The 20,340-nt window shown below is 33.3% G+C and overlaps 2 protein-coding genes across 3 annotated transcripts; both read left to right on the forward strand.

Moving 5' to 3' along the window:
* Nucleotides 1-8,303: 8,303 nt before the first annotated feature.
* Nucleotides 8,304-14,197, forward strand: LOC108216778 (65-kDa microtubule-associated protein 3). Of its 2 annotated transcripts, none has more exons than XM_064091132.1 (13): nt 8,304-8,469; nt 9,451-9,545; nt 9,701-9,907; nt 9,991-10,242; nt 10,517-10,723; nt 10,793-10,948; nt 11,047-11,206; nt 11,520-11,671; nt 11,755-11,842; nt 12,293-12,366; nt 12,485-12,559; nt 12,649-12,910; nt 13,361-14,197. In XM_064091132.1, the coding sequence occupies exons 1-13, from the start codon at nt 8,364-8,366 to the stop codon at nt 13,780-13,782; spliced, it is 2,256 nt and encodes a 751-aa protein (XP_063947202.1). In that variant the 5' UTR covers nt 8,304-8,363; the 3' UTR covers nt 13,783-14,197. The 2 variants fall into 2 exon arrangements, with proteins under 2 accessions (XP_063947202.1, XP_017245105.2); XM_017389616.2 differs by lacking the exon at nt 8,304-8,469 and adding an exon at nt 8,491-8,657.
* Nucleotides 14,198-15,633: 1,436 nt separating this feature from the next.
* LOC108216779 (65-kDa microtubule-associated protein 3-like) lies at nt 15,634-20,067 on the forward strand. The gene is made up of 11 exons (XM_017389617.2): nt 15,634-15,778; nt 15,862-16,113; nt 16,388-16,594; nt 16,663-16,818; nt 16,917-17,076; nt 17,390-17,541; nt 17,625-17,712; nt 18,163-18,236; nt 18,355-18,429; nt 18,519-18,780; nt 19,231-20,067. The coding sequence occupies exons 1-11, from the start codon at nt 15,749-15,751 to the stop codon at nt 19,650-19,652; spliced, it is 1,878 nt and encodes a 625-aa protein (XP_017245106.2). The 5' UTR covers nt 15,634-15,748; the 3' UTR covers nt 19,653-20,067.
* The last annotated feature ends 273 nt before the right edge of the window (nt 20,068-20,340 follow it).

Raw genomic sequence — 20,340 nt, forward strand, 5'->3', positions numbered from 1 at the left:
ATGAGCAACTCTGCAACGATCAGTGGTTTTAAAATTATAATATATATATATATATATATGGGTTTGTTCAGATACAAACCAAACTTATCATAAAAACTTAAAATCTAATTTCAAAACTAAACAAATATCCCCTTAAATTTTTAAAAATTAACAATATCATCCCCTAGCTTTGCCATCAACTTCTCAAAACTAACACTTTCCACCCCGCCACGTCACCCCGCCACATCACCATGCCACGTCAGCACTTAGGTCCACCACTGCTGACGTGGCACTGCCACGACAGCTGCCACGTCAGCACTGGGGTCCCCCACTGCTGACGTGGCACTACCACGCCATCTGCCACGTCAACACCTGCTGACGTGGCAGATGATGTCAGCAGTGGGCCCCCTAGAAAATTAAAAAAAATAAAAAATAAATAAATTGGAGTGCTCATAGCAAAAATGGGAGTGAAATTAGTGGGTTTTAGGTTTTTATGGGTGTGTGGTTTATAATGGAATAAGCCCCTGTATATATACTCCCTCTGTCCCTCTCATTTGTTTACAGTTACTATTTTGGGATGTCCCTCTCATTTCTTTACATTACCATAAATAGTAAGTTTTTCTCATCATTACACCCACTATCTTCCCCCACTATCTCATATTTAACAATAAAAACTACTATTACACCCACTATTTTCCTCCACTATCTCAAATCTATTATTAAATATTAATAGGTCCCACCACTTTACCCACTTTTCATCTAACTTTACTCATTTTTCATACATTGTCTTGGTCTCCGTGTCCCCCTCCAATGTAAACAATTGAGGGGGACGGAGGGAGTATGAGTAATGCTACATGCCCATGAACGGACACAGAATTTTTGTACAGAATGATGTGGCAGCGCCACCTCCGCGTTTTCATTAATGACCCTTGGCTGCCACTATGTTTATACACCTACTTCCTTTTTCATTTTCTTATCTAGATATTGAAATTGGTTGCACTTTTTTCATTTTCCTCTCTTGATGTTATAATTAGTTTGATATTCTAGTTCACTTAAAAAATATTATTATTAATTTTTACTTTTCTTACTCTCTTTTTTTATTCATATCTTTTATTATATTTAATAATTGTATAACTTTTTATATTATTTATTTTTCACTTATGTTATTTACATTTTACATTTAATACTTGTATAGTTTTTATGTCTAGTTTTTCGTATCAATTTTCAAAGAGAAAACGTGAAACTATTTCATATTTAGTTCACTTACAAAAAAAATAAAGTTTTATACTTTTTATTTTTATTTTCTTATCTAAAAATTGAAACTTTTTGATGTTTAGTTCACGTACAAAGAAATTATTTTTATTTTTCAACTCCTTACACTTTTCAATTTTTTTATTATTTATATATTTCTTATATATTTTATTTTTTACATGTAATACTACTTATAATTTTTATATCTAATTTTTTATATCAAATTCTCAAAAAAAAAAATACCTTTATCGGCCACCATATTTGTATACCTAACTTATTTTTTATATCAAATTCTCAAAAAAAATAAACACTTCTTATTTTTTTTTTTGAAAATTAGATATAAAAATGTTATACATAAAAAGTTGTACTCCCTATATTTACGTTCACTGTTTGCACACGTTTTGAGACTTTTATAAAGTATAGTTCAATAACATTTTTTTAATTATTTTTTTGAATAAAAGTTTAAACGTCAAACGCCAGAGGGAGTATTACATGTAAAAAATAAAGAAAATATAAGAAAGATATAAATAATAAAAAAAATGAAAAGTGTCAGAAGTTGAAAAGGTTTAAATAATTTTTTTAAGTGAACTAAACATCAAAAAGTTTCAATTTTTAATAAAAACACATTCTTTTATAAGTGACCCTAAACATCGAATAGTTTCAAGTTTTCTCTTGAGAAATTGATCCGAAAAGTTAGACATAAAAATTATACAAATATTAAATGTAAAAAGTAAATAATATAAGTGAAAAGTAAATAATATAAAAATTTATACAAGTATTAAATATAATAAAAAGATCTGAATAATAAAAAATAAAAAAGTAAATAAAGTCATATTTTTTAAGTGAACTGGAACATCAAACCAATTTTAACATCTAGATAGGAAAATGAAAAACGTGAAACCAATTTCAATACCTAAATAAGAAAATGGAAAAGGAAGTAGTTGTATAAGTATAGTGGCAGACAAGGGTCATTAATGAAAGACGGTGGTGGTAGTATGAAAGACGGTGGTGGTGGTGGTAGTGCTGTCATTCTGTACAAATATTCTGTATCCATTTATGTGCATCTAGCATTACTTTATATATATGTACCTCCATTACAGAAGAATCAAGAATCAAGAAAATGATGAACAAGGTCTTGCTGAAACGTTTCTCCACAAAAGCTAGTCCCGCCACCATGCACCTTCCCGGTCACTCTCCGGGTCAGTTTCTTCCACCTCTCCTCACCACTCCACCCCAACCTGTGGAAAAAGCTGTGCTCTTTGGTGTTTCTTTGGCTTGTTTATTTATGTCAGCATTCGACTTGCTTTCCCCCCCAGCTCAACGGAAACAGAGAGATTTTGATCTAAGCTACAAGGCCCGAGTCCCGACCAATCAATCGTTTTGGGAGGCTCATTCAATAATTTAATTTTTATTTTCTTGACAGATTTTAGTAATTTTTTAATTATGTATTATCACATGATGATGAACTATTTTACACTAAAATCATTATCAATAACAATATTTTCAAAATATTTTAACATAAAAATATTATTTTTGGGGATTTCTATATTTTGAAGAATGCACATCATTACATAATTGAATCAATGAACAGAACATGCTAAACTAATGCGTAAAATCACGAATCAGTTTACATAATCGAACCAATACGTAAAAGCACAAATCAGTCTTAAACTTCTACGAAGGTAATCGCTTAACGAAATTCTGTAACATATAGATTACTAATATATGTGTAAAACAATATTAAAAAGAGTCAAATAATTGACTGTCAAAAATATGTGTATGTGACTCATAATTATAAAAATATAATTATTTACTGCATTTTTTATTCTGAAATTATTAAGATTGCGTCCGAAAATATGTATGATTTTAAATGACATGACTAGAGAAGTCTTTTCAAATTCTCATTTATACTCCATCCGTATTGTTTTAGTTGTCACTTTGACTTTTTGCACGTAATTTTAAGTGATTAAAAAATATACCTCTACTTGTTATTTTTAATTTTTTTATGAATAAAAATATAAAATAAAAATTTTAATTCGGAAAAAGAAAATTTTAAGAACATTAAATGGAAGTATGTTTTTTAAAACCTTATATAACGTGTAAAAAAGCAAATGACAAATAGAAATGAACATAGGAAGGACTAGTTATTGAACGTGCCTGTATACCTAAACATGTTATTAAAATTCAAGTTCCCAAACATGCCACTACATGTAAGTGATTAATTAATTTACATATTAAATACTAATATTAATTATATTTATTACACTCATTAACAATCATCTATAAGAACATTTTTTCATTTTTATGACAAATAATATTAAATATTATTAATTAAATAATTGTGTTTTGATATTTATATGAACAACTCTTTTTTATTTTTTATGTAAACAATCTTTTTATATCTTTTGAATTTGACACGTCACATGTTCCTTGTTCACATATTCTAACATAAAATATAATAAATAATTTTAAACATAAATATTATAATTTTGTACTCACTCGGTCCCATTCAACTAGGGGTGTAAATGAGCCGAGCCGAACTCTAGAGTGCTCGTGTATCGTTTGTTAAAAAATTAGCGAACTCGACTCGAACTTGGATCGAGTCAAAAATACTGTTTGAGTATCGACTCATGAAGGAATAACTTTGTTCACGAACGGCTCGCGAACCGCTCACGAACATGTCTCACGAGATTTTACTCACGAACCGCTCATTAACTTACGCTCACGAACATGTCTCACAAATTTTTTCTCACCAACCGCTAACAAACTAGCTTATGATCATAAATTTAATTACGAGCTTGTTTGTTATTTAATTTAATTTAAAAAAATAAATTAAAATTTATAACAATATTTTAATTTATGCTCTAAAGAATCATAAATTCATAATAAATCATCCATTAATAAAAATCCCACATCCACGGGCCATGTTCATGAGCCAGGTTCACGAGCCAAGTTCATGAACCATGTTCACGAACTCATAATTCGAACTTGTTCGCGAACTATCGAGTCGAACTCTACTGTGGTCAAGTTTAGCTCATTTATAAAACGAACCTTAAATTGTGCTCAAGATCGACTCGTTTATGAATCGAACCGAGATCGCACCGAGCTTTTTTCGAACCGAACACCGAGCGGTTATCGAGCGTATCAACTCATTTACAACCCTACATTCAATTGTGTATGTTACTTTACCATGGCCCTGTTTGGAAGTTAGAGGTTTGGGCTAAACTTAGAGGTTTGGAACATTTAATTGTGTATGTTACTTTACCATGGCCCTGTTTGGAAGTTAGAGGTTTGAGCTAAATTTAGAGGTTTGGAATGATTCAGAGGTTTGACCATTTCAATCCGTTAATGCTAGTGTTTAATAGTTAGCGGATTAAGATAGAGGTTTTGGCTCAAAAGTCTAATTTTCAAAAAACTACTTTGAGGAGTTTTTTGGGTTAGCGATTTTGGCATGTGTCACAAAAAGCTAATCAAACAGTTATTTACCAAACTGTTTTACAATAAACTGCTAATCCAATCCGCTGGTCAAAACATCTATTTCAATCAGCTAGTTAAAATATCTATTTCAATCCGCTAACAGCTAACCACTAACCGCTAATTCTCAAACAGGGCATATCTTTTAAGACTCACTTAAAGCTCCATAATATATTTTTAAGTTAATTTTTTCTGAATAAAAGTATAATTTTATCAAAAAATATTAAAAATATTATGAAACTATATTTTATAAGAGCCGTAGAAACCGGTGGTGGAGGCACGTTGTGCCCTCCGGGGTCACGTGCCCCCGGATTAAAAAAAATATTTTTCATATAAAATTCATATATATAATATTATAAATATACAATTATAACTTTCATGTGCCTTCTAATTTCAAGATTTGATATGATAATTTTATTATTGTTAATAGTTTTTTTTTTATATTTTTTTATAAAAATTTAAAGGTAAAATAAAGGCTTCTCATAAGGTTTATTCACTCGTTACCGTTTGAAAAAAATTAATGTGCCCCCTCCATCCCTAAATTCTGACTCCGTCACTTGTAGAAACGATGAACGTATATAATTCACCCACACGGGTGACCGAGTATTATAAACTAATTAAAATACATATTGAAAGTGGTCGAACGAGTAACAACTAAGAACATATCCAACCATCTAAAGCCCTTGGCTAAAAGGTGAGTTGGCATACTTAAAATAAAAAGATATAGCCAACAGCTCCAAAAACTGAACTCCAACCATGATCAGCTGTTGTCTATAAATTTAGCCAACCTCCTATGGATGGCTAAATTTGTCGAACCTCTGCAGGTCTGTAAGAAAATCTGTAGGAAGATTGTACATCATTTATTACCATATTGAACTGATATATTCTATTTTAACAATTTAAAATATTAATAACATACTATTTTTAAATTATAGTCAACCAATATAGCCAGTACCATTGAAGCAAAATGTCCTACAGGTTAAACAAATTTTACATAATGTCTTACAGGTCCAATTTAGCCAACGATTATAGCCAACGCCGTTGGAGATGCTCTAACAAACAATATATTTGTAATTTTTTTGTTAAAATTAATTACACCAGCACATACCACATATCTATACTATACTATAATAAGCCAACATGGGTATAATTTGTAGTCCTAGATTTTAGTTATATTTTTTGGTTTGGTACTCTCCTTTTGGTAATACAACTCTACAAATTTGGAGTCTATTAGTCTTACATTGTTAAACAATTTCAAATATTAAAAACACTCCTAACAATATCTTATCATATAATATTTCATTAAAAATTATAATTATGTTATAAATAATATTATAAATAATAATTTTGAATATCTTTTTTTAACAAGAAACTTTATATAACTCTTTTTAACTTTAACGTGTTTTTTTTTTTTTTTTTTTTTTGAAAATGAGAATGAATCTCAACAATATGAATCTGCAGTTCACCGTGATAATTCTTTCATTCAAGAAAGCTTATTATCTAACCGTCGGACATGCAAGATGACCGGGGAAATTTAGACAATAAAACTTTAATGTCCGAAAAGAAAAACCCGTCTTCTTCCAAGAATCCTGAGAACAAAAGAAAGGAAACAAGAATAATATAAGTCGACATATATAACACATTATATATATTATAAAAATAAAAGATAATATATCCAATAATTAATTAATATTAAAATCAAGTGTATGTTGCATGAGCTGATCAAAAAATTCCCACAATTATGATAACTCATAATTGAGACAATTAAGCTCTTAATTAAGGTACAATTAATAAAATATTAACGCCCTTAATTAAGACACAATTAACATCCTCAATTAAGGCCAATTAACACCTCAAATAAGGCACATTTAACTCCATCAATTATGAAGCACAAATTACGCCCTCAATTAAGAGGCACAAATAACGCCTTCATTAAGGCACAATGAAACGCCTAATTTTTTTTTTTTTTGAAACCGGATCCCATGCTGATCCCGGAACTACCGTCGCCACCCTCGGCCACCAAAATGGTAAATAGATTTAAATGCATTCATTTACAAGATTAAAAATTCAAATAACCCATAAATAGTACAAATAGATTAAGATGCATTCATTTATAAGATTCAAAATTTGAATCTTTTAATTAATCTTCTAATTACTACATAAAAATACAAATTAAAGAATGAGAAAATTCAAATTTTAAAACCAAATAAATTAAAAGAGTCAACTTGCCATTCACAAAAACTAAAATTAAGACCTACATTTACTACTATTAAAATCAAATAAATTCCAAATTTTTAAATCTAAACGAAAATCATGCAACAAAATAAGTCAATCAGAATAATCTAATATCAAAACACGCGCTAATTAAGTCGCCATTACACCACCTCCACCGTCACCGTGCAAATACCAGAAAAACACAAAAATTCATCATGGACACTAACGAAAACTAAAAATCGAAAATGAGAATTCAAAACTCAAAAATGTAACTAATCATATGATATAAAAATGATTACATATACCCAATCTCCTCCGAATCAGGCAAAATAGATCAAGAAATGACAAAATAGGATACAAAACAACACATACACTAATAGATTCAAGCACACACCATTATACTTAATCATGAAAATTATGAGTCACACTATAATAATATATACTGTGAATCCATAAATAATCACATAACCATAATCATGAAATTTTATGTATTGGAAAGATCGCACCTTGTCGAAAAAACTAAAAGTTTCTTAAAACTCGACAATCTTATTTGGAAGAATGGCGCGACCGGGATTGTTAAGCATGATCCGACTAACAATCGATCGTATACGATCATTGTCATTCCCACTCCACACGAAGTCATAACACGGTAACTAGACGAAGAATTTATCTTCACACGGCGGAATTGGATACCAACTCACCGCTTTGGGATCAAACACGTCATCATAATTGGTAGAAAAATCGAAACTTCCAAGAACAGTTTTCTTGAACTATATGAAGACTTTTTGACTTCAATTTCGATTTGACTTGTAGTTGCGGAGAACTTGGCCACAGATTATCTCCGGAGCTTGGAACAAAAATTGTTGCAGGGGTAGAGGCAGATACTGGGATGATTGAATTTGATCGCGATAAGATGTACAACTTTGTTTTGTTTGTAAATTGAATATTAACTTTAACGTGTTTTATATCAATATAAACACCACACATTACATAACCCTTTCAAATTCTAATCTTAAAAAGTTTCTGTTGTCAAAAAAATCAACATTACAGAATTATGTTGAAATTCGATTGATTAGATTACTGAATCTTTCAAATGTATTACAAGATCGTCTATGTTTGGAAAAAATTTAAATTTTCTGATTTTTTTAATTTTTAAATCTACATGTACTAAAATCGGATTAAATGTAATCGGGAGAGAATATAATCAATCGAATAATATAATTTAATTAAATTCAATCTATTAATATTAAAATACTAATAAAATGACGTTAAAATTTAAATATAAATAATAAATTACGAAATATACCCGCCCGTGCTTCGCACGGGTTAAAGGCTATTAATATTAAAAAAAAGAAGATAAAAATAGAAGGAGACATTTTACGAGATTCAAAAAATGAAACGTCCCACTCCATGTAAACATCCTCTCCATATAAACCCCCACACCTATGCATAACCTTACTCCATCAGTTACATTTTTCCTAGGGTTTCACCGTGATAAGCTCTCTGACGCCGAGCATTTCACTCTCCGGCTACTACTACACTTCCGATCAAGTACATTCGCGCTTAATTTATATATTACACTTGTTTACGTTACGAAAATGTTTGATTTCTCTGAATTGAACGTATAAGTGATATTGATGCGATCAAACTGTGTGTGTCACTGCTCTGTTAGTTGCGGATTTTGCGCTTCGTGTTGATTGTGTGTGTGCAGCTCTTCAGCCTGTTAGGTTTTGTTTACGGTACGAGTTGTGATTGCATAAATGTATCTCGATTAGCTACATTTTGGTGTGAATTATGTGCTGTGTTAGTTTACGGTCAGATGTGTATAGAAAATGCTTCCTATGATAGAAGAAATATGCGACAGTGATTTGATCAGATTTTGTGGATCGAATTGATGTTTTATGTTATTAAAAATTGAAGAAATTAATTAGCCAACACATGTAAAATGAGTTGAACAATTTTTTTGAATCGAGGTGCAGATAATCAATTTCGATATTATCAATACATGCTTGAATTAATTGTAGGCTATCAAATATTGATTGAATTTAATATTGAAAAGTTTAAGGAAATGGTTTAATTCAAGGGTGCAGAGTTTGCTACTTGAAATTCTTAGTATGTACTTGATCTGCCAGATACATAGTAATATCTAACGCTGTATTTTGTGTGTGTGCTTGTCTGTGATTAAATTTTTATTATGCAGCTCGAGTATATATCTTAAACCTTTGTATAAGGCATCCTAAAGTCTCTTAGGAGTACAAATGTGATTTTGAGTATTCTAGGCCAAATAGAGTGGCTTAAAACAGAGAAATAACAGAATTTTGATGCTGTTAGAGGAAGGGGCAGAATGGAATAGTATATAAACCTTTGGATAACAATTTGTTTATGAGACTTGTTATCAAGAAATTGTTTTACCTCTTCATGAATTTGATGTATTTAGTTTCCGATCAGATTAAAGACATGTGCATATATTTCTGGTAATGTATTAATAAGCAAAATTCACTGTATTAATTCATTTTTCTTTGCTTTTACCAGAGGATAATTCTTTAAGCATGTTCGTCCAAAATAATCATTTCCTACACAAGGAAACAAGTCAAACAACATGTGATTCTCTATTATCAGAGCTCCAGGTTGGATTAAAATTATTTCTTTCCACATTCATCTGTAACACCAATCCCTTTTACTCTGTCTGTTTTTTTAAAAAGATTCATCTGTTCTGTTTTATGATCCGGTAAGGATTGTGATTATAATAATTTTTTCTCTGTCAATATTTATCTTGAATTAGACAATATGGGATGAAGTTGGCGAGTCTGCCAGCGAGAGGGACAAAATGCTTGTTCAACTTGAACGAGAGTGTCTGGAAGCATATAAAAGAAGAGTGGATCAAGCAAGCCATAACAGAAATCTTTTGCGGCAAGCAGTTGCTGAATGCAGAGCCGAACTTGCAGTTATTTGTTCGGCAATGGGGGAGAGAATGACACCAATAAAGAAAGTTAGTTTATCAAAGCAAATCTTGGTTGTTCTTATACAACGATGTTCTAGTTTTGTAACTTGTATACTGTTTTATGACTCCAGTTTGTGCAAGGTGCTGGGAGCTTGACGAAAGAGCTGGAAGCCATCATGCCTGAACTAAAAGAGATGCGGAAGAGAAAAGTTGAGAGGATGAATCAGTTTGTTGAAGTTCTGGATAAAATGTATAATATCTCAAAAGAGCTATATACATCTGACAAAGAATTTTCAGATATCAAGGGCATTGATGAGAGTGATCTATCCTTAAAAAGATTGGAGGGGTTACAGAGCCAGTTACATGACCTGGAGAAAGAGAAGGTAAATGCTTTATTTCATTTGCAGGTGTATCTTGGAAAATGGAATGGATACTTGAAACACAGACAAACATGTATGTTGCGGGGAAGTTTCTGCTTAGGAAGGTTTAGCATGTCATTCATAGTGGATGTAGAAATGTCTTTAAAACTAAAACACATAATGGACCAATCATAAATTTAATCCCCATGTAAACACTTACCATTGGGGCTTTTTCTTAATACAGTACTTCGCATAATACAGTTTCTCTACACTAATGTTTATGCCTTTAAATTTGAAGAGTGGCCGCTTGAAGCTGGTACTGGACCTGTTGAACAGTTTGAATTCATTATGTTTAGTGCTTGGTCTGGATTTTCAACAGACAGTCAAAGATGTCCAAATCACTCTTGATGATTCGAGCACGAGAAACATCAATGTTGATACAGTTGAGAGACTATCTACTGCAATTTCTGATTTTAGAGGGGTGAAAATACAAAGAATGCAAAAGGTCAGTGTTGTGGTTAAAAATGTGGTTTTAGTTATTGTGCAAATCATTTTACTATTATCTTTTTTTTAGCTTCAAGATCTAGCTGCAACTATGGTTGATTTGTGGAGTTTGATGGATACCCCATTTGATGAACAAGAAAGGTTTCACAGTGTTACACGACATATAGCTTCCTCAGTAGATGAAATTAATAAGGCTAACGTTCTCTCTTCAGACTTCATCAGCTTTGTATGTTACCACTTTAATCTCAGAGGAACATAAAAACATGCCTATGATGATAATATCTCTTTTTTAAATAAAAAACTCATCACAAGGCCTTTTTGCAGGCTGAGGCTGAAGTGGCGAGGCTGCAACAGATAAAATCATGCAAAATAAAAGAAGTTATCTGTAAGAAGAGGTTGGATTTGGAAGACCGTTGCAGGAAAGCACACATGATTGAAGAAGCAAACAGTGCAGCAAATTACTCAGTTGAAGCCATAGAGTCTGGTAAATGTTGAATGCTCGACCTTCAAAAAGAATATGCAGATTACTGTGCACTTAAATCTTAAGAAGTGTTTGTAGATTGTTACTGTTCACTTGAATCTTTTACTGTTCCACTTAAGTAGTATAGTGTAGCTGACCTTAAGCTGCTTAAGGATGGAAAAAATAATTACTTTCATTTGAATTTAGGTGTATCTTCAATACAATTGTGCGATAGTAGTTTGGTTGCAGTAGCAAGTATTAGCTCTCGGCTTTTCCAGACCAATTAAATAATTTATTATTAGTCTTCACTTTTCTCAAGTACCAAACATTTTTTTAGGAACAATTGATCCTTTATACCTTCTTGAACAAATTGAGCTTCAGATCTCGAAGGTTAAAGAAGAAGCTTTTAGCAGAAAAGACATACTCGATAAGGTCGAAAAGTGGCTGGCTGCAAGGGAAGAAGAAATCTGGTTAGAGGAGTATAACAAGGTTAGAGTTGTATACACTTTTAAACTTTGGTTCTGTTTCAATTCAATATCTTGCTGCTTTTTGCTAAAACTGATTGTATGTAGGATGAAAATCGTTATAATACTGGAAGAGGTACCCATCTTATTTTAAAGCGTGCTGAAAAAGCTCGAGTCATTGTCAATAAAATTCCAGGTGTGTTTTACTTTGTTTTAACTGTCCTCTTAGCATTTTTCTTGAAGAAATGAAGCTTTGAAACACATGAAATGTGTTATCATCGTCTCATATGGTCTTTAGTTTGAAAATGATGTTTTACGTATCAGCCAAGGATATCTTTCATATTGCTTAATGCAAATGAACGTGGATCTAAATATCAGGACGTTAAATATTTTTCCTTTCAAAAGCTAGAGGTACATAGATTATCTCATATTGTTTCAAAGACCAATCATAGCTTAGTTATTAGGATCTATGTCGGCAGTAACAAATTTGACATCATCTATACAGCATTTAGTGCAGCATACTAGGACATTTCTAGATTGGAGAAGAATGAAACTGTTACATATTTTTAGTTCCTGTTTACATGTTTAAATGTATATTCTCTTGCCTAACTCTGGATTTATATAACATTTCTTCCCTCTATAACAGCAATGGTTGAAGCACTACTCTCAAAAGCAAGAACCTGGGTGTTAGATAGGAGAACTGAGTTTTTATATGATGGAGTAAGAATTACTTTTATCTGAAGCCATCTATAGTGATGATGAACATTATCAAGACAACCTCAGTTCTTTTATTATTCTAATTAATGATTATCATATTCCTATATTCTTCATTATAAAGGTACCCCTCACGTCTATGCTCGAACAGTACAAGACTTTAAGACAAGAGAAAGAGCAAGATCGTCAAAGACAGAGGGTAAGAACCTTCCAGGTTACCTGGTTCATCAAAAGAAGTTTCTGTAATTCCTTAGCTGATCAACATGTAAATTACTTGTTTTACTTTAGGATCAGAAAAAGCTTCATGGGCAGCTACTAGCAAAGCAGGAAGTACTTTTTGGTTCAAAACCAAGTCCAATAACTAGTGGAAAGAAGGTTTCTAGATCAAATACAAGAGAAGGAATGAACAAAAGGTGCTCACATGTAGGAGAAATGTATCAAACGCCTACTGAGAGGATTGCTAAATCCTATCATACTATCACAAGTAGTTACCCAGCAAAGCAACATTCTCTGCAAGCCCAGCTAGGTGGCTATGGACCTTCATCTTCTGGTAATTGCTTAAACTTATTTGTTCTACACATCCCTAACTTTCCAGATTGTAGTTATATATATATGTATGTATTTAATTTATATATTAGTGTTACTTATATTTTACCATTGACGTGTCGCAACTTCTGATAAGTTTTGTTTCCTCTTCTATGAAGTGTTGAGGGGGTGTATCGATGAACTGCAAGTGCCCCCGTAAATGGCCTTGTCTTCTTACACTGAAGCTGATTTTGACCTTCCATGTTAATGTGTCTTCATGAAAATTAATGTATAATCATTTAGGAGTTGGTCTTATCCTTTGGCAATCTAGGGATCCTTAGTGGAGGAAATTATCTGCTATATAATATTCAACGTTAGCTGAGTCACTTATATATAATATTGCTTGTAGGATCAGTTTTTTTCAAATCTACTAATCCCAATGGCATTTCTTAATTATTTTTTAAAATTATTGTAGGTAAAAGAAGCTTGCGTGTTACCAGTCTTCCAGATGCACAACATCCTTCTATTTCTCCGAGTGCATGTCAAACTCGCACAACCCGGGAGCCACTCTCTTCTGTAAATTCTTCCACCTTATCCAATGCAAATTCTCCTGCTACTATTCAAATTGACAGCATTCCACAGTGTGTGGTTCTTGATAGAACACCTCCAAGTAAGAGAAGTCCAGTGGCTACTCAGCAGAAGACGAGTTCTTCGATTGATGAGAATAGAACTCCAGAGAAGATGACAATTCCCATGCCAACGACTCCGACAACTGTGTCTGTTGCCATGCGTACAGCCCCAACTCCGGCATCACCATTTCTTCATCATCATGCTCAGGAGGTTGAATGCTCTTTTGAGGAGAGAAGAGCTGGTGTTGTTCCTTCTACAACATACTAATTACATTGATATTCTTACTTCAATTTCCATCATCACTGTGGCACCATCTTGCACCCATTTGCATTTTAAGCATTTCTATATTATCCTTAGAAGGCGATACTTTGGAGAATTCTATCACTCTACTAGCATGCATGTAGCTGTACATAGACAATACTGTCAATATTTCTTAATTCTGTGGATGGTAGGATTATGAAACATTGTAATGTCTTCCTCTGTCTTGCTTTCTTGAACCCGAAACTTTTGTAGTTGGTTTCTTTTATGAGAATCATGGTCCTGAGGGAGCCCTCCTGAGTTTACCCTGAGGCTAGAAGATTTTCAATAGTACACTTTTAAAGTGGTAAATCTGTAAATATGAAGCCCACACCTGCATTGCCAAAATTACCCCTATTTGTACTAATGTATATTTCTTTTAGCACATCAGTCATCTTTTATTCTTCTTCTCCTTAGAAGTATAGAACTGATGGAGAAAATATGTTATATGTACTAACAGTAGTTCTACAACTTGTTAAAGTGCATATTGCTGCCTTCTATAAATTCAGTGGTCATTGAACTAATGTGGTGTACCCTTAAAGCCTGGTTAGCTGGCAGATTAGTATATGAGAAGAACAAATATATTTTCTTTGATTTTAGGGAAATTATGAATGCTACCATTGTGTAATTGGCTTCTCTAAATGGTACCATTTCGTGTTTTTAACTTAGAAGTGGTACCACTCAGTTTATGATTCGTTAATGATACTACCATTTCGTCCATTAAAACGTTAAAAACATTAGTTGACCGTATTTATCTTGTATTTTCCCTTTCAAAAACACATAAAATGCAACTGATATCTGAATTATATCTTTGTGTTCTTTGTTTAGGGTTTAAGGTTACTCCTCCTTTCGATTCTCAGTCACCACCACCAGCGATTTCAACTCAGCCTTCATGTCCTTCTGTCGCTACCGACTAATCGCCGGAACGACAACACCCCTTCTTTAAAAAACCAACCCCTCACCCTTACTCGACCTCTCCTGTTTCACTTTCCAAACTCGTTTCCGGCCACCGCCCCGGCCGCCAGATCAAATCCAACCACCACCAAATCACATCGCAAGCACAAGATACAAACATAGTCATACCAACTTACTTTAATACATGTATATAAATCAACCCACCTGAATCAAGCTTATGGATCGGTTGAATTAAGCGCTCAAAACCTAATCTCCTTTTTCGTTCCGTAACCCACCGCCTCTGTTGTACATATAAACTGAATATCTCCTTTATTTTTTATTTTATTCTCGTCCAGCTATACACACACATGCACACAAAAGAAAAATTACGGATATCAGATGTATTTTATGTGTTTTTTAAAGGAAAAATACAAAATAAATATGGTCAACTAACGTTTTTAACGTTTTAATGGACGGAATGGTAGTATCGTTAACGGCTCATAAACTGAGTGGTGCCACTTGTAAGTCAAAAACATGAAATAGTACCATTTAGAGAAGCCAAAGCCAATTACACAATGAATGGTACCATTCATAATTTCTCTTGATTTTATTAAATTTATGGGCATCTTTGTTCGTTTCTACATTTTAAAAAATCTGAGATTAATGAGGTTGAGTACAATATCTGAAGGAGCAGTAGCAGAATATATGAGCATAACTGTGGTTCACTTCTAAAAGTTAGATTTGAGCAATTTAATAACCCACGCGAAAGTAAAATACTCCCTCCATACCAAATTAGATGGCCCTGTTGACTTTGGGCACACAATTTAAGATTCATTGACCGCATAGATACGTGACTTATTTTTAAAGTTTTATTTTTGCAAATAAAAATTAAAATATGAAATTTTCATTTATAAAAGATCAACTTGAACGAGAGTGTCTGGAAGCATATAAAAGAAGAGTGGATCAAGCAAGCCATAACAGAAATCTTTTGCGGCAAGCAGTTGCTGAATGCAGAGCCGAACTTGCAGTTATTTGTTCGGCAATGGGGGAGAGAATGACACCAATAAAGAAAGTTAGTTTATCAAAGCAAATCTTGGTTGTTCTTATACAACGATGTTCTAGTTTTGTAACTTGTATACTGTTTTATGACTCCAGTTTGTGCAAGGTGCTGGGAGCTTGACGAAAGAGCTGGAAGCCATCATGCCTGAACTAAAAGAGATGCGGAAGAGAAAAGTTGAGAGGATGAATCAGTTTGTTGAAGTTCTGGATAAAATGTATAATATCTCAAAAGAGCTATATACATCTGACAAAGAATTTTCAGATATCAAGGGCATTGATGAGAGTGATCTATCCTTAAAAAGATTGGAGGGGTTACAGAGCCAGTTACATGACCTGGAGAAAGAGAAGGTAAATGCTTTATTTCATTTGCAGGTGTATCTTGGAAAATGGAATGGATACTTGAAACACAGACAAACATGTATGTTGCGGGGAAGTTTCTGCTTAGGAAGGTTTAGCATGTCATTCATAGTGGATGTAGAAATGTCTTTAAAACTAAAACACATAATGGACCAATCATAAATTTAATCCCCATGTAAACACTTACCATTGGGGCTTTTTCTTAATACAGTACTTCGCATAATACAGTTTCTCTACACTAATGTTTATGCCTTTAAATTTGAAGAGTGGCCGCTTGAAGCTGGTACTGGACCTGTTGAACAGTTTGAATTCATTATGTTTAGTGCTTGGTCTGGATTTTCAACAGACAGTCAAAGATGTCCAAATCACTCTTGATGATTCGAGCACGAGAAACATCAATGTTGATACAGTTGAGAGACTATCTACTGCAATTTCTGATTTTAGAGGGGTGAAAATACAAAGAATGCAAAAGGTCAGTGTTGTGGTTAAAAATGTGGTTTTAGTTATTGTGCAAATCATTTTACTATATCTTTTTTTTAGCTTCAAGATCTAGCTGCAACTATGGTTGATTTGTGGAGTTTGATGGATACCCCATTTGATGAACAAGAAAGGTTTCACAGTGTTACACGACATATAGCTTCCTCAGTAGATGAAATTAATGAGGCTAACGTTCTCTCTTCAGACTTCATCAGCTTTGTATGTTACCACTTTAATCTCAGAGGAACATAAAAACATGCCTATGATGATAATATCTCTTTTTTAAATAAAAAACTCATCACAAGGCCTTTTTGCAGGCTGAGGCTGAAGTGGCGAGGCTGCAACAGATAAAATCATGCAAAATAAAAGAAGTTATCTGTAAGAAGAGGTTGGATTTGGAAGACCGTTGCAGGAAAGCACACATGATTGAAGAAGCAAACAGTGCAGCAAATTACTCAGTTGAAGCCATAGAGTCTGGTAAATGTTGAATGCTCGACCTTCAAAAAGAATATGCAGATTACTGTGCACTTAAATCTTAAGAAGTGTTTGTAGATTGTTACTGTTCACTTGAATCTTTTACTGTTCCACTTAAGTAGTATAGTGTAGCTGACCTTAAGCTGCTTAAGGATGGAAAAAATAATTACTTTCATTTGAATTTAGGTGTATCTTCAATACAATTGTGCGATAGTAGTTTGGTTGCAGTAGCAAGTATTAGCTCTCGGCTTTTCCAGACCAATTAAATAATTTATTATTAGTCTTCACTTTTCTCAAGTACCAAACATTTTTTTAGGAACAATTGATCCTTTATACCTTCTTGAACAAATTGAGCTTCAGATCTCGAAGGTTAAAGAAGAAGCTTTTAGCAGAAAAGACATACTCGATAAGGTCGAAAAGTGGCTGGCTGCAAGGGAAGAAGAAATCTGGTTAGAGGAGTATAACAAGGTTAGAGTTGTATACACTTTTAAACTTTGGTTCTGTTTCAATTCAATATCTTGCTGCTTTTTGCTAAAACTGATTGTATGTAGGATGAAAATCGTTATAATACTGGAAGAGGTACCCATCTTATTTTAAAGCGTGCTGAAAAAGCTCGAGTCATTGTCAATAAAATTCCAGGTGTGTTTTACTTTGTTTTAACTGTCCTCTTAGCATTTTTCTTGAAGAAATGAAGCTTTGAAACACATGAAATGTGTTATCATCGTCTCATATGGTCTTTAGTTTGAAAATGATGTTTTACGTATCAGCCAAGGATATCTTTCATATTGCTTAATGCAAATGAACGTGGATCTAAATATCAGGACGTTAAATATTTTTCCTTTCAAAAGCTAGAGGTACATAGATTATCTCATATTGTTTCAAAGACCAATCATAGCTTAGTTATTAGGATCTATGTCGGCAGTAACAAATTTGACATCATCTATACAGCATTTAGTGCAGCATACTAGGACATTTCTAGATTGGAGAAGAATGAAACTGTTACATATTTTTAGTTCCTGTTTACATGTTTAAATGTATATTCTCTTGCCTAACTCTGGATTTATATAACATTTCTTCCCTCTATAACAGCAATGGTTGAAGCACTACTCTCAAAAGCAAGAACCTGGGTGTTAGATAGGAGAACTGAGTTTTTATATGATGGAGTAAGAATTACTTTTATCTGAAGCCATCTATAGTGATGATGAACATTATCAAGACAACCTCAGTTCTTTTATTATTCTAATTAATGATTATCATATTCCTATATTCTTCATTATAAAGGTACCCCTCACGTCTATGCTCGAACAGTACAAGACTTTAAGACAAGAGAAAGAGCAAGATCGTCAAAGACAGAGGGTAAGAACCTTCCAGGTTACCTGGTTCATCAAAAGAAGTTTCTGTAATTCCTTAGCTGATCAACATGTAAATTACTTGTTTTACTTTAGGATCAGAAAAAGCTTCATGGGCAGCTACTAGCAAAGCAGGAAGTACTTTTTGGTTCAAAACCAAGTCCAATAACTAGTGGAAAGAAGGTTTCTAGATCAAATACAAGAGAAGGAATGAACAAAAGGTGCTCACATGTAGGAGAAATGTATCAAACGCCTACTGAGAGGATTGCTAAATCCTATCATACTATCACAAGTAGTTACCCAGCAAAGCAACATTCTCTGCAAGCCCAGCTAGGTGGCTATGGACCTTCATCTTCTGGTAATTGCTTAAACTTATTTGTTCTACACATCCCTAACTTTCCAGATTGTAGTTATATATATATGTATGTATTTAATTTATATATTAGTGTTACTTATATTTTACCATTGACGTGTCGCAACTTCTGATAAGTTTTGTTTCCTCTTCTATGAAGTGTTGAGGGGGTGTATCGATGAACTGCAAGTGCCCCCGTAAATGGCCTTGTCTTCTTACACTGAAGCTGATTTTGACCTTCCATGTTAATGTGTCTTCATGAAAATTAATGTATAATCATTTAGGAGTTGGTCTTATCCTTTGGCAATCTAGGGATCCTTAGTGGAGGAAATTATCTGCTATATAATATTCAACGTTAGCTGAGTCACTTATATATAATATTGCTTGTAGGATCAGTTTTTTTCAAATCTACTAATCCCAATGGCATTTCTTAATTATTTTTTAAAATTATTGTAGGTAAAAGAAGCTTGCGTGTTACCAGTCTTCCAGATGCACAACATCCTTCTATTTCTCCGAGTGCATGTCAAACTCGCACAACCCGGGAGCCACTCTCTTCTGTAAATTCTTCCACCTTATCCAATGCAAATTCTCCTGCTACTATTCAAATTGACAGCATTCCACAGTGTGTGGTTCTTGATAGAACACCTCCAAGTAAGAGAAGTCCAGTGGCTACTCAGCAGAAGACGAGTTCTTCGATTGATGAGAATAGAACTCCAGAGAAGATGACAATTCCCATGCCAACGACTCCGACAACTGTGTCTGTTGCCATGCGTACAGCCCCAACTCCGGCATCACCATTTCTTCATCATCATGCTCAGGAGGTTGAATGCTCTTTTGAGGAGAGAAGAGCTGGTGTTGTTCCTTCTACAACATACTAATTACATTGATATTCTTACTTCAATTTCCATCATCACTGTGGCACCATCTTGCACCCATTTGCATTTTAAGCATTTCTATATTATCCTTAGAAGGCGATACTTTGGAGAATTCTATCACTCTACTAGCATGCATGTAGCTGTACATAGACAATACTGTCAATATTTCTTAATTCTGTGGATGGTAGGATTATGAAACATTGTAATGTCTTCCTCTGTCTTGCTTTCTTGAACCCGAAACTTTTGTAGTTGGTTTCTTTTATGAGAATCATGGTCCTGAGGGAGCCCTCCTGAGTTTACCCTGAGGCTAGAAGATTTTCAATAGTACACTTTTAAAGTGGTAAATCTGTAAATATGAAGCCCACACCTGCATTGCCAAAATTACCCCTATTTGTACTAATGTATATTTCTTTTAGCACATCAGTCATCTTTTATTCTTCTTCTCCTTAGAAGTATAGAACTGATGGAGAAAATATGTTATATGTACTAACAGTAGTTCTACAACTTGTTAAAGTGCATATTGCTGCCTTCTATAAATTCAGTGGTCATTGAACTAATGTGGTGTACCCTTAAAGCCTGGTTAGCTGGCAGATTAGTATATGAGAAGAACAAATATATTTTCTTTGATTTTAGGGAAATTATGAATGCTACCATTGTGTAATTGGCTTCTCTAAATGGTACCATTTCGTGT

This window comes from Daucus carota, chromosome 4 (genome assembly GCF_001625215.2).
Source record: "Daucus carota subsp. sativus chromosome 4, DH1 v3.0, whole genome shotgun sequence".
NCBI lineage: Eukaryota > Viridiplantae > Streptophyta > Magnoliopsida > Apiales > Apiaceae > Daucus > Daucus carota.

Bases quoted from the DNA above. Each gene is read 5' to 3' on its own strand.
- LOC108216778 (XM_064091132.1), top strand. From the start codon at position 8,364: ATGCATAACCTTACTCCATCAGTTACATTTTTCCTAGGGTTTCACCGT. The intron at 8,470-9,450 runs GTACATTCGCGC...TGCTTTTACCAG, and splicing joins ACTACTACACTTCCGATCAA to AGGATAATTCTTTAAGCATG. The intron at 10,949-11,046 runs GTATGTTACCAC...GCCTTTTTGCAG, and splicing joins CTTCAGACTTCATCAGCTTT to GCTGAGGCTGAAGTGGCGAG.
- LOC108216779 (XM_017389617.2), top strand. From the start codon at position 15,749: ATGGGGGAGAGAATGACACCAATAAAGAAA. The intron at 16,819-16,916 runs GTATGTTACCAC...GCCTTTTTGCAG, and splicing joins CTTCAGACTTCATCAGCTTT to GCTGAGGCTGAAGTGGCGAG. The intron at 18,237-18,354 runs GTAAGAATTACT...TTCATTATAAAG, and splicing joins CTGAGTTTTTATATGATGGA to GTACCCCTCACGTCTATGCT.